Here is a 12,618-nt window from a genome sequence, read left to right as displayed (position 1 = left end):
GTGCGAATCACTTCAGTCACGCCGGTAGGAAAAAAACTACACGGACGGGAATGTGGCAACCCTGCGCGTGGGGCAACGGTCAACAAAACGTCTCGTGGGGCCGCACCCAGAACCCAGATGGGCCGCGTGTGACCCTCCCCAGGCCACCGGTTGGCCACTGCTGGTCTATATTATATTTCCTGTTTGTATGAAGTGTCCTAATTGAATTCTCTCTCTCTCCGCAGTGTTACTCTTGTTCGAAGACTCGGTTCAAAGACAACCCCTGGGATCCATAATGCTGTTGCTACTAACCTCAATCTTGTTGCTGCATCTGACCGCGATCATCCTGCTCTTCATTTCCACAGCTCACAATGTAAGTGCACAAATCCACCCGCTCTGTTCACGTCCCTCGGAGGCAAGAGATTTCAACATCGGAAGTGATGAAGGGAAGATCCAGCTGGTCTGGGGGACCATTTTATTTTTGTTCCCTTATGGGACGTGGGATTTGTTGGCTAGGCCAAGATTTATTGCCCATTGCTAGTTGCTCTGCAGAAGGTGGTGGGGGAGCCTTCATTTTGTACCGTTGCTGTCCGTGAAAAAAGTCTGAGAGAGGACACAACCCCCGAGTGAAGGGACGCTCCTTTAAAACTGAGATGAGGAGGACTTTCTTCAGCCAGAGGGTGGTGAATCTGTGGAACTCTTTGCCGCAGAAGGCTGTGGAGTCCAGGTCATTGAGTGTCTTTAAGACAGAGATAGTTAGGTTCTTGATCAATAAGGGGATCAAGGGTTACGGGGAGAAGGCAGGAGGATGGGGATGAGAATCATATCAGCCATGATTGAATGGTGGAGCAAACTCGATGGCTGAATGGCCTAATTCTGCTCCTATAAGAGGATGTGGAAGCGCTGGAAAGAGTGCAGAGGAGATTTACCAGGATGCTGCCTGGTTTGGAGGGTAGGTCTTATGAGGAAAGGTTGCGGGAGCTAGGGCTGTTCTCTCTGGAGCGGAGGAGGCTGAGGGGAGACTTAATAGAGGTTTATAAAATGATGAAGGGGATAGATAGAGTGAACGTTCAAAGACTATTTCCTCGGGTGGGTGGAGCTATTACAAGGGGGCATAACTATAGGGTTCGTGGTGGGAGATACAGGAAGGATATCAGAGGTAGGTTCTTTACGCAGAGAGTGGTTGGGGTGTGGAATGGACTGCCTGCAGTGATAGTGGAGTCAGACACTTTAGGAACATTTAAGCGGTTAGTGGATAGGCACATGGAGCACACCAGGATGATGGGGAGTGGGATAGCTTGATCTTGGTTTCAGATAAAGCTCGGCACAACATCGTGGGCCGAAGGGCCTGTTCTGTGCTGTACTGTTCTATGTTCTATGTCTTATGGTCCTTATCATGTACTGACTGACTCAAAAGCATCTTCTTTCCTACTGCCATCTTTTGAATGGACTTAACTTGCACTAAGTTGATCTTTCTTGACACCCTAGCTATGACTGTAACACTACACTCTGCACTCTCTCCTCCCCTTCTATATTGACGGCATGCTTTCTCTGCAGAGCACGCAAGAAACAATACTTTTCACTGTATCCCAGTACATGTGACAATAATAAATGAAATCCATGCAGTGTAGATACACCAACAGTGCTGTGAGTTTAAGTTTAGTTTATTTATGAGTGTCACAAGTAGGCTTACATTAACACTGCAATGAAGCTACTGTGAAAATCCCCTAGTCGCCACACTCCGGCGCCTGTTCGGGTACACTGAGGGAGAATTTAGCATGGCCAATACTCCTAACCAGCACGTCTTTCAGACTGTGGGAGGAAACCGGAGCACCCGGAGGAAACCCACGCAGACATGGAGAATGTGCAGACTCCACACAGACAGTGACCCAAGCTGGGAATTGAACCCGGGTCCCTGGCGCTGTGAGGCAGCAGTGCTAACCACTGTGCTACCATGCTGCCACCGGGTGGGAGTTCCAGAATTTTGATTGCCCTCTATGTCACAATCGTGTTTTTTTTAAAAATTATTCATTTGTGGGACATTATTGCCCATCCCCTTCGAGGGCAGTTGAGAGTCAACCACATTGCTGTGGCTCTGGAGTCACATGTAGGCCAGACCGGGTAAGGACGGCAGATTTCCTTCCCGAAAGGACATTAGTGGACCAGATGGGTTTTTCCGACAATGGTTTCATGGTCATCAGTAGATTCTTAATTCCGGATAATTTTTATTGAATTCAAATTCCACCATTCTACCGTGGTGGGATTCGAACCCGGGCCCCCAGAATGTTTGCTAGGTTTCTGGATTAATAGTCTAGCGATAATACCATTACCATAAGTTGTTTATTAGAAATGATTATTCAGTAAAAGTCAAAAAGTATATTACGAAACGTGACTTGATACAGATCTCAAACTTCCCCTACCTCCACTGGTGACTGTAGCTGGGGCAGTGTCCCGTCTGCTAAACGCACCTGATTGCTGATATTACAGCACAGCCAGTCTTATCCAGTGATTGGATGGTGAAATTCATCCAGTGGTCCCGTGTTTTTTGTCTATAAGCTGATCCAAAGTGTCTGAGTCAGGGCCACCTAGTCCCACCTAGGGGGGGGGGGATGTGAGTCCGAATATCCTGCCGTTTGCTGTACATCCAAATTAATAGGTCACCATATCAGTGGCACAGTGGGTTAGTGCTGCTGCCTCACAGCGCCAGGGACCCGGGTTCGATTCCAGCCTTGGGTGATCGTCTGTGTGGAGTTTGCACATTCTCCCCGTGTCTGTGTGGGTTTCCTCTGGTTTCCTCCCACAGTCCAAAGATGTGCTGGTTAGATGGATTGGCCATGCTAAATTGTCCCTTAGTGCCCAAATATGTGTGGGTTAGGCGGATTGGCCATGCTAAATTGCCCCTTAGTGTCCAAAGATGTGCAGTTTAGGTGGATTGGCCGTGCTAAATTGACCCTAGTGTCAGGGGAATTGGCAGAGTAATGGGGATCAGGCCTGGGTGGGATTGTTGTCGGTGCAGGCTTGATGGGCCGAATGGCCTCCTTCTGCACTGCAGGAATTCTATTCTATAAATCTAGATTTAATTCGGAAAAGCATAAATAACCAAAGCATCATTTTAATTCCCTTGCCTTTGGATCCCGCAGGAGGGATTGTGCAGCAAGTGGATGGGTCCTTGTCAGCTCGGAGTGAAGGGACGACCCTTTAGAACCGAGATGAGGAGGAATTTCTTCAGCCAGAGGGTGGGTGAATCTGTGGAATTCACTGCCACAGAGGAGGCCGGGTCATTGAGTGTATTTAAGACAGAGATAGATAGGTTCTTGATTGGTAAGGGGGGTCAAAGGTTACGGGGGAAAAGGCTGGAGAATGGATTTGAGAAACCTATCGGCCATGATTGAATGGCTGAGCAGGCTCGATGGGCCGAATGGCCTAATATCTTATGAATCTGACTCCTTTGAATTTCAGCAAGGGAACAGGTTAAAAATGATCTGAATCTGTCCGATCGTTGCAGAATAATTTCTGAGGTAGATATGGTGGATGTTAGTGCCTTTAGTGACTGTTTGTTTGTTTTGTTCTCAGGTCTGGTGGAGCAGCCAGGAATACTGCATGGATATCTGGAAGCAGTGCTTCTTTAAGAACAGCAGCTGTAAAGATGTCAGCTACAAAGGCAAGGAAGGTACGCTCAAGGGAAGGTTCTCGGATCTCTCGCTTCACCGGCCCTTAGGCCAGGCGGGGGGAGGGGAAGTTAGGTCAGTGGCAGGAGCCATAGGCCGGAACTTTCCGGTCGCTGCACGTTCCCGCTACCGTGACAGCGAGAATGGAGAATTTTGCTAGATCTCCATTCACAGCAGCGGGACTGGATAATCCCGGCGAGGTTGGAGAATTCCACCGCCCACTGTCAGCAGCCCCGCTTTCATCTTGGCTCTTGGATAAGGTGGCGCAGCAGTAATGCCCCTGTAGTAGTGACCCAGGGGCCTAGTTTAATGCTCGGGGGACATGGATTCCACGGCAGCCTGTGGAATTTAAATTCGATTAATAACATTCAAATATGTGAACGAAAGTAAAATAAAAGTCTAAAGGTGTGCTCTCGCACACCCTCCCTCGCACACTCACTCCTCCCTAGCTGTCATTAGTCCTGCTTTTCTGCTTGTGAACTGCAGCCAGTCTCTCCTGCCAGTCTGTGCTTGGCACGTGGCATGCGTGTGTGTGTGTGTTTGACACCTGGCATGCATGTGTTGGGCACCTGGCGTGTTTGGCACCTGGCATGCGTGTGTGTTTGGGGCGGTGCGTGTGTGTTTGGGGCGGTGCGTGTGTGTTTGGGGCGGTGCGTGTGTGTTTGGGGCGGTGCGTGTGTGGGGGCGGTGCGTGTGTGGGGGCGGTACGTGTGTGTTTGGGGCGGTGCGTGTGTGGGGGCGGTACGTGTGTGTTTGGGGCGGTGCGTGTGTGTTTGGGGCGGTGCGTGTGTGTTTGGGGCGGTGCGTGTGTGTTTGGGGCGGTGCGTGTGTGTTTGGGGCGGTGCGTGTGTGTTTGGGGCGGTGCGTGTGTGTTTGGGGCGGTGCGTGTGTTGGGGCGGTGCGTGTGTGGGGGCGGTACGTGTGTGTTTGGGGCGGTGCGTGTGTGGGGGCGGTACGTGTGTGTTTGGGGCGGTGCGTGTGTGTTATTTAGCGTGTGTTCTGGAACAACATTTTGAACAGGATTTGGAGTGGGTAACACACTGGTGCCACCTCCTGGTCACCTGTAGCAACAATCTCCAAATTCCAGAGCTAACATCAGAGTGGGGAGCGTTAACTCTGGACTGGACTCCTTCACCCTGAATTAGGGTGATTGCTGCAGTGTTAATGACAAAGGAACTAAGCAGCAGTTGTTTAGTTTGTGCTGATTTCATCAGAGCACTGTGCGCAACCCTGGGCTTGAACCTGGACTGGGCTGAATCGTTGAGTCTTCTGATTGGTGTCTGTTCGACATTGAGAGCTGGGAACCTCTGGAGAGCAGCTCAGGAATAAATATGAGCTGCGGACTTCCCGGTCGCCCCCCTCGCGCGCTCTCCCCTCGGGGTTTGGGTCCAGCAGCCTCGGGAGCTGAACAGGCTCACGGGTTGTGACACTGAAGCCTTGACAGCGGCCATTCCTCTGGACGGGCCCCTGAGTGACAATGGCAGGGCTCCAGCGGAAGGCCTCGGCCGCTCTCTCCCATGCGGTCAATCGGAGAGAGAGCGCGTTAGCCACTTGGTTCGTCCTGGGAAGCTGCTTCTCTCCTCTGTCGGGGATACCGAGCACTGACTGGGTGAGCGCTTTGCGGAACGCAAAGCCCTCCAGAATAACCCCTGACCTTCCTGTCCATTTGCTATTTGAATTCCCCATTTTGTCCTCGTGCTCATTTCTCTCCTCAGCCTGCTGCAATGTTCCAGAAAAGCTCGATGCAAGTCTGAGGAACAACATCTTCTCTTCAATGGCAGCACAGTGGTTAGCACTGCTGCCCCGCAGCGCCAGGGACCCGGGTTCAATTCCCGGCTCGGGTCACTGGGCGGAGTTTGCACATTCTCCCAGTGTCTGCGTGGGTTTCCTCCGGGTGCTCCAGTTTCCTCCCACAGTCCAAAGATGTGCAGATTAGGTGCATTGGCCGTGCTAAATTGCCCCTCTTGTATCAGGGGGATTATCAGGGTAAATATGTGGTGTTATGGGGATCGGTGCAGGCTCGATGGGCCGAATGGCCTCTTTCTGCATGTAGTGATTCTACAATTCAGATTCAGGCATTGTACGGCCTTTTGGACTCAATGGTTCGTTCAGCAACTTCAGACCATGAACTCCATCCTCCATTTTGTATCCCCCCACCATGTCCTCCATTTTGTATTCTCCCTCCCCCATGTCAGTCCATACCTTGTTCTCTTGTTTTTTTTAGACAGCTCTGACCTTTATCCTGCTATTCATACGTACTCTACACAGACTCTTTGTTCCTTCACTGCTACAATGACCTCTCTCTTCGCCTTTTTGTTCCAAGACATCTTTTGTCATTTAATCTTCCCCCATCCTCTCTCTGAACTGTCCCTGACCTTTGCTGTTATTCCATCTTAGACGCAGCATTTATTGCCCATCCCTCATTGAGAAGGTGGTGGATGAGCCGCCATCTTGAACTGCTGCAGTCCCTGAGGTGTAGGTACACCCACAATGCTGTTAGGGAGGGAGCTCCAGGATTTTGACCCAATGACAGTGAAGGAACAAGCGATATATTTCCAAGTCAGGACGGTGAGTGGCTCGGAGGGGAACTTGCAGGTGGTGGTGTTCCCATGTATCTGCTGCCCTTGTCCTTCTAGATGGAAGTGGTAGTGGGTTTGGAAGGTGCTGCCTAAGGATCTTTGGTGAATTGCTGCAGTGCATCTTGTAGATGGTACACACTGCTGCTACTGAGCGTCGGTGGTGGGGGGAGTGAATGTTTGTGGATGTGGTGCCAATCAAGCAGGGCTGTTTTGTCCTGGATGGTGTCAAGCTTCTTGAGTGTTGTTGGAGCCGCACCCATCCAGGCAAGTGGGGAGTATTCCATCACACTCCTGACTTGTGCCTTGTAGATGGTGGACAGGCTTTGAGGAGTCAGGAGGTGAGTTACTCAACCTCTGATCTGCTCTTGTAGCCGCTGTGTTTATATGGCTAGTCCAGTTCAGTTTCTGGTCACTGGTAACCCTCAGGATGTTGATAGTGGGGGATTCAACAATGTGATGCCATTGAAAGACTAGGGACAACAGTTAGATTCTGTTTTATTGGAATGGCCATTGCCTGGCATTTGTGTGGCACGAATGTTACTTGCCACTTGTCAGCCTGAGCCTGGATATTGTCCAGTTCTTGCTGCGTTTGGACATGGAATGCTTCAGTGTCTGAAGAGTCGTGAATGCTTTAAGTTTGTTTATTAGTGTCACAAGTAGGCTTACATTAACGCTGCAATGAAGTTCCTGTGAAAATCCCCCAGTCACCACACTCCGGCGCCTGTTCGGGTACACCGAGGGAGAATTTAGCACGGCCAATGCACCCTAACCAGCACGTCTTCCGGACTGTGGGAGGAAACCGGAGCACCCGGAGGAAACCCACGCAGAGAGCGTACAAACGTTGCACAGACAGTGACCCAAGCCGGGAATCGAACCCGGATCCCTGGCGCTGTGAGGGAGCAGCGCTAACCCACTGTGCGGTGCTGTAGGGATTGTATGAAATGGTGGAGCGGGCTCGAGAGGCTGACTGGCCCTGACTCCTGCTCCGTGTTTGCATTTCGGGAGAAAGCTGGGACCAGGAGCGGGATGGAGGATGGAATCTCCCGCATTCCCGTTTTGTTTGAAATGTAGCGAAGGTTGGCGGGGAGTTGCTGTTGGTCCCCGACTCAAAATCAGGAGAAACTGGTTAATTGAATGGTCTCCAGGAGGTCCCTTTGTCTTGCGGTGACCTCTATAACATCTGACCTGGTTTTTGTTTCTCCCCAGAGTATTTACAGACCGTCCAGGCTGGCATGGTTCTGGCTGTGATCTTCGCCTGCTGTGGATTCTTCATCTTCATCTGTCAACTCTTCACTCTGAAGAAAGGAAACCGGTTTATCTTCACTGGGCTCTTTCAGCTGCTCTCCTGTAAGTTGACACAGCGTTAGCTCTCAAGAAGGCCACCTGGGGATTAGGATTGTGAGATGGGATGAAAGAGCTCACTCAGTGTGCTGTTCCTTTATTCAAAAGGTATCAGAGTGACTCTACGTCAGAGAGCGCAGGTAGAAAAGGAGCTCGCTTCTGCCCCCTCTGTGTTCCCTGGCTTAAAGCCTTGAAAGCCTTAGATCCTTGAAAGTGACGTCACAGGTGGAGAAGGTGGTGAAGAAGGCATATGGCATGCTTGCCTTTATAGGACAGGGCATAGAGTATAAAAGTTGGGGTCTGATGTTGCAGATGTATAGAACGTTGGTTCGGCCGCATTTGGAATACTGCGTCCAGTTCTGGTCGCCACACTACCAGAAGGACGTGGAGGCTTTGGAGAGAGTACAGAGGAGGTTTACCAGGATGTTGCCTGGTATGGAGGGGCTTGGTTATGAGGAGAGATTGGGTAAACTGGGGTTGTTCTCCCTGGAAAGACGGAGGATGAGGGGAGACTTAATAGAGGTGTATAAAATTATGAAAGGCATAGATAGGGTGAACGGTGGGAAGCTTTTCCCCAGGTCGGTGGTGACGTTCACGAGGGGTCATAGGTTCAAGGTGAGGGGGGGGGGAAGGTTTAACACGGATATCAGAAGGACGTATTTTACACAGAGGGTGGTGGGGGCCTGGAATGTGCTGCCGGGCAAGGTGGTGGAGGCGGACACACTGGGAACGTTTAAGACTTATCTAGATAGCCATATGAACGGAGTGGGAATGGAGGGATACAAAAGAATGGTCTAGTTTGGACCAGGGAGCAGCGCGGGCTTGGAGGGCCGAAGGGCCTGTTCCTGTGCTGTATTGTTCTTTGTATCTTTGTTCTTTGTAAAGCACCGGCAAAGGCTCGTGTGAAAGACCAGAATTAAAGACCTCCCCTCATCTTCAATCATTAATCAGGAGGGATTCGCTCTTGTTTATTTGTGGGAGACTCATCAAAGTACACGACTGAGTGAGGAATGAGTACACAAAACAGTTGAGGAAATACGGGGCCATAACTTCCTGGTTCCCAGTGTCACATTGGGTGGCACAGTGGTTAGCACTGCTGCCTCACAACGCCAGGGACCCGGGTTCAATTCCGGCCTCGGGTCACTGTCTGTGTGGAGTTTGCACGTTCTCCCCGTGTCTGCGTGGGTTTCCTCCGGGTGCTCCGGTTTCCTCCCACAGTCCAAAGATGTGTGGGTTAGGTTGATTGGCCATGATAAATTGACCCTAGTGTCAGGGGGATTAGCAGGGTAAATGTGTGGGGTTACGGGAATAGGGTCTGGGTGGGATTGTAGTTGGTACAGACTTGATGGGCCAAATGGCCTCCTGTAGGGATTCTGATTCTATGATTGAGGGGGTTCCCCAATTATGCGCTAGGGAATCATTCTCGGTAGTTCCCAGGTAAGGATTTACTCGACAATTGACCAGAAGCCTAGAAAAGTGTAGGGTAGGTGGATTGGCCATGCTAAATTGTCCCTTAGTGTCCAAAGATGTGCAGGTTAGGGTGGATTGTGGTAAATGAGCGGGGTTATGGGGATATGTGGGGGGTGGGCCTGGGCAAGACGCAATTTCGGACAGTCGGTGCGGACTGGATGGGTCAAATGGCCTCCTCCTGCACTGTAGAGATTCTGTGATTGCTGAGCACCGACTTGCCCCTGGACAACTGCGCAAGGCTGAGAACCATCCGACAAAGCGATTTTAAACCGCTAACCCTGGAAAATTCTGCCAGGTTTACTTTCTGTTTAAATTTATTTATTAGTGTCACAAATGGGCTTACGGTGGCGCAGTGGGTTAGCACTGCTGCCTCACAGCGCCAGGGACCCAGGTTCGATTCCCGGCTTGGGTCACTGTCTGTGCGGAGTCTGCACGTTCTCCCCGTGTCTGCGTGGGTTTCCTCCGGGTGCTCCAGTTTCCTCCCGCAGTCCAAAGACGTGTTGGTTAGGGTGCATCGGCCGTGCTAAATTCTCCCTCGGTGTGCCAGAACAGGCGCCGGAGTGTGGCAACTGGGGGATTTTCACAGTAACTTCATTACAGTGTTAATGTAAACTTACTTGTGACACTAATAAATAAGGGGACCCAAAACTGCTCACTCTATTTGAGATGTGATCCAATAAATGAACTAAAAATTTAAACTCCAATGCCACCACATCTTTCCTCCAAATAAGGAGACCCAAACTGGACACAAGACTCCAGATGTGGTCTCACCGACACCCTATACGATGACAAGAACACTTCTCTACTTTTAGACCTTAACCTACAGAGTGCAATGTGACGTTATAGACACCAGGAGGAACATTCTCACTCCAGTGTACTCACTGAGATGTATTATTGATGGTTTTAATGTCCAAGGCACAGCCAATCGGCCCGGGGGTGGGGGGTTGGGGTGCGCCGCTTGCCCCTGGGGAGGCTCGGGGTCCGTCGTTAGGCCCGGCGGGGGGGGCGGTTGGGGTCCGCCGCTCAGCCAGTGGTGGGGGGGGGGGGGGGGGGGGGTCGGGGTCCGCCTCTCGGCCCTGGGGGCGGGGGTGGGCGGGGTCGGCTGCTCGCTCCGGGGAGTTGGGGTCCGCCTTGCTCCAGTTAAACGGTGTTTGTGTGTTTCCAGGTTTGTGTGTGATGACCGCAGCAAGCGTCTACACCGTTCATTTCCACAGCAGTGAGGAGAATGGTGCGTACGGCTCCTCGTACATCCTGGCCTGGATCTGCTTCCCCCTGACTCTGATCAGCAGCATCATGTACGTCATCCTGCGCAAGCGCGAGTAGCCCCTCGTGGCGAACGCACTTGAGCCCGGGGATCTTCTCGGAAGATGGAGCTCGGGGTCCCACCGTTTGTTAGTTTCTGGAGCAATGTTAAACTGGATTCCATTTTGGAAAAAAGGGAAAGTTATTTTTGTAAATTCTTCATCATGCCCCCCTCCCCCTTTCTCTCGCCTCCTTCGCCCCACCCCCCCTCGCCTTGCCCCCTCCCCCCTCCCGCTTCACACCCACCCCACGTATTTACTCCACTAATCCTCCTAACCTGCACATCTTTGGACACTAAGGGGCAATTTAGCACAGCCAGTCCCCCTAAGCTGCACATCTTGGGAGCGTGGGAGGAAATCAGAGCATCCGGAGGAAACCCGCACAGACACGCGGAGAACGTGCAAACTCCACACAGACAGTGACCCTGTGGTGGACCTCAGTTGTGCCTTTGTCCTATATGGACCACCGTTGTGTGTGTTTGTGATACCTGGACACATCCCCTTCCAGTTTGGTTCCTCCCCTCAGCACCTAGTATAAAGGTGGCTGTCTCCTCCCCCTTGTTCAGTCCAGGTCGGTTAATTGTTGGGATCTGCTCCTGATTCTGTTGTGAATAAAAGCCTACACTTATATTGGCATATCGGTAGTCTTTCGCCTTATTGATAGCGCATCAGACCCCGAGGCTGGAATTGAACCCGGGTCCCCCTCGCTGTGAGGCAGCAGTGCTAACCACTGTGCCATCGTGCCTCCCGACTTGTCGACCCTGGGGGCTTGATCCGTTCTGTGACTTCTCTGCATTTTGCCCCTCCTTTGATGAGACCCTTACCCCCAACTCCTCCCTAAATGAGAGGGTGCGGGGGGCTACTGGAAGTACCCTTCCTCCCCCTTAGCATTTCCTGTTGATGGTGTTGCTGGAGGGGTGGCGGAACTGACCTCCTTTCCCCACCTCCCCAGAACATCGCAGAGGGCAATAACTCTTGGTGAAAATGTAATCTGTGGCATCATATTTTACCCTCGCCATCTCCCTGATATTGGGAGGGTGGGGGGAGGGGGGGAAGGAATTCAGGGTGTCCGAAACTGTCTCCTTTACCCTTCCGACTAATATTCCCCTCTCATTTTGTTTCTCAATCCTTTTTTTCGATTGGGGGCGGAGGGAGAGGGGGGGGGGGGGGGGAGGGGGTGATTCTTTCCAAGACCTTTTTAATACAGAAATGCTCCCAGAACTTTCTTGTGTTACATTATTTTTTTACTGTGTATTCTTCAGAGGATGGGCCCCAGAGCAACCGGTGACGTTTGTATAAAACACAGGGCCACCCGTTTACCCCCTGCCCCTTGACCCCTCACCCTTCACTCGGCCTTGTCTGCCAAATTCCCCTCCTGGGGTATTCCTCAGTTAAAATGAACCCTTTCGCCAATGACCCCCCCCCCTCCCCTTCCCTTCCCTTTCCTCAACGCACCCCCCTCTCCCTCCCCCGACTAACGCCAATGTCTTGTGGTTGGCATTTTATAAAGATGTGGGAAATATGGTGTCTGGCACAGGGCGGCGGGGGGGGGACAGGGGGCGGTTGTTTGGTGTCTTCTGTTTTGTATGACTACCGCTATATAAACATTTTTTTGTAATTAAGAAAAAAGCAGAAATGTTCAAACTAGTAATAAATAAATATTATATTGTTAATACATTGAATTGTGTTTCTCTTTGGGTTCAGCGTTGGTGCTCCAAGAATCCCTACAGTGCAGGAGGAGGCCATTTGGCCCATCGAGTCTGCACTGACTCTCTGACAGAGCATCTTACCCCAGGCCCAGCCACACCACCCCGGCCTATCTCCGTAACCCCTTGTATTTGCCATGGATGCGAGACGATTGTAAGAATTTTGAGTTATTAAGAGAGGTCGGGTAGGCTTGGGTTGTTTTCGTTGGAGCAGCGAAGATTGAGGTGCGACCTCATTGAGGTGTACATGAGGGGCACGGACAGAGTGGATATGGAGCAGCTGTTCCCCGCAGTTGAAGGGTCAGTCACAAGAGGACATAGGTTCAAGGTGAGGGGCAGGAGGTTTGGGGGGGATGTGAGGAAAAGCTTTTTTACCCAGAGGGTGGTGACGGTCTGGAATGCGCTGCCTGGGAGGGTGGTGGAGGTGGGTTGCCTCACATCCTTTAAAAAGTACCTGGACGAGCATTTGACACATCATAATCATGGAATCCCTGCAGTGCAGAAGGAGGCCATTCGGTCCATCGAGTCTGCACCGACCACAATCCCACCCAGGCCCTATCCCCATAACTCCCCC

The 12,618-nt window shown here is 51.5% G+C and overlaps 1 protein-coding gene across 1 annotated transcript in view; it reads left to right on the top strand.

The window, feature by feature from the left end:
• LOC144509135 (epithelial membrane protein 2-like) overlaps window positions 1–12,013 on the top strand; it is a 323,958-nt gene extending 311,945 nt beyond the window's left edge. The window contains exons 3-6 of the mRNA XM_078237537.1: window positions 225–352; window positions 3,553–3,649; window positions 7,433–7,573; window positions 10,203–12,013. Coding sequence (XP_078093663.1) covers window positions 275–352; window positions 3,553–3,649; window positions 7,433–7,573; window positions 10,203–10,360 — 474 coding nt within the window. The 5' untranslated portion in view covers window positions 225–274 and the 3' untranslated portion in view covers window positions 10,361–12,013. The remainder of the gene's footprint in view (window positions 1–224; window positions 353–3,552; window positions 3,650–7,432; window positions 7,574–10,202) is intronic.
• The last annotated feature ends 605 nt before the right edge of the window (window positions 12,014–12,618 follow it).

This window comes from Mustelus asterias, chromosome 21, assembly GCF_964213995.1.
Source record: "Mustelus asterias chromosome 21, sMusAst1.hap1.1, whole genome shotgun sequence".
Taxonomy (NCBI): domain Eukaryota; kingdom Metazoa; phylum Chordata; class Chondrichthyes; order Carcharhiniformes; family Triakidae; genus Mustelus; species Mustelus asterias.
Note: the sequence above shows the minus strand (reverse complement) of the source record. Positions and strands in the feature narration are given on the sequence as shown.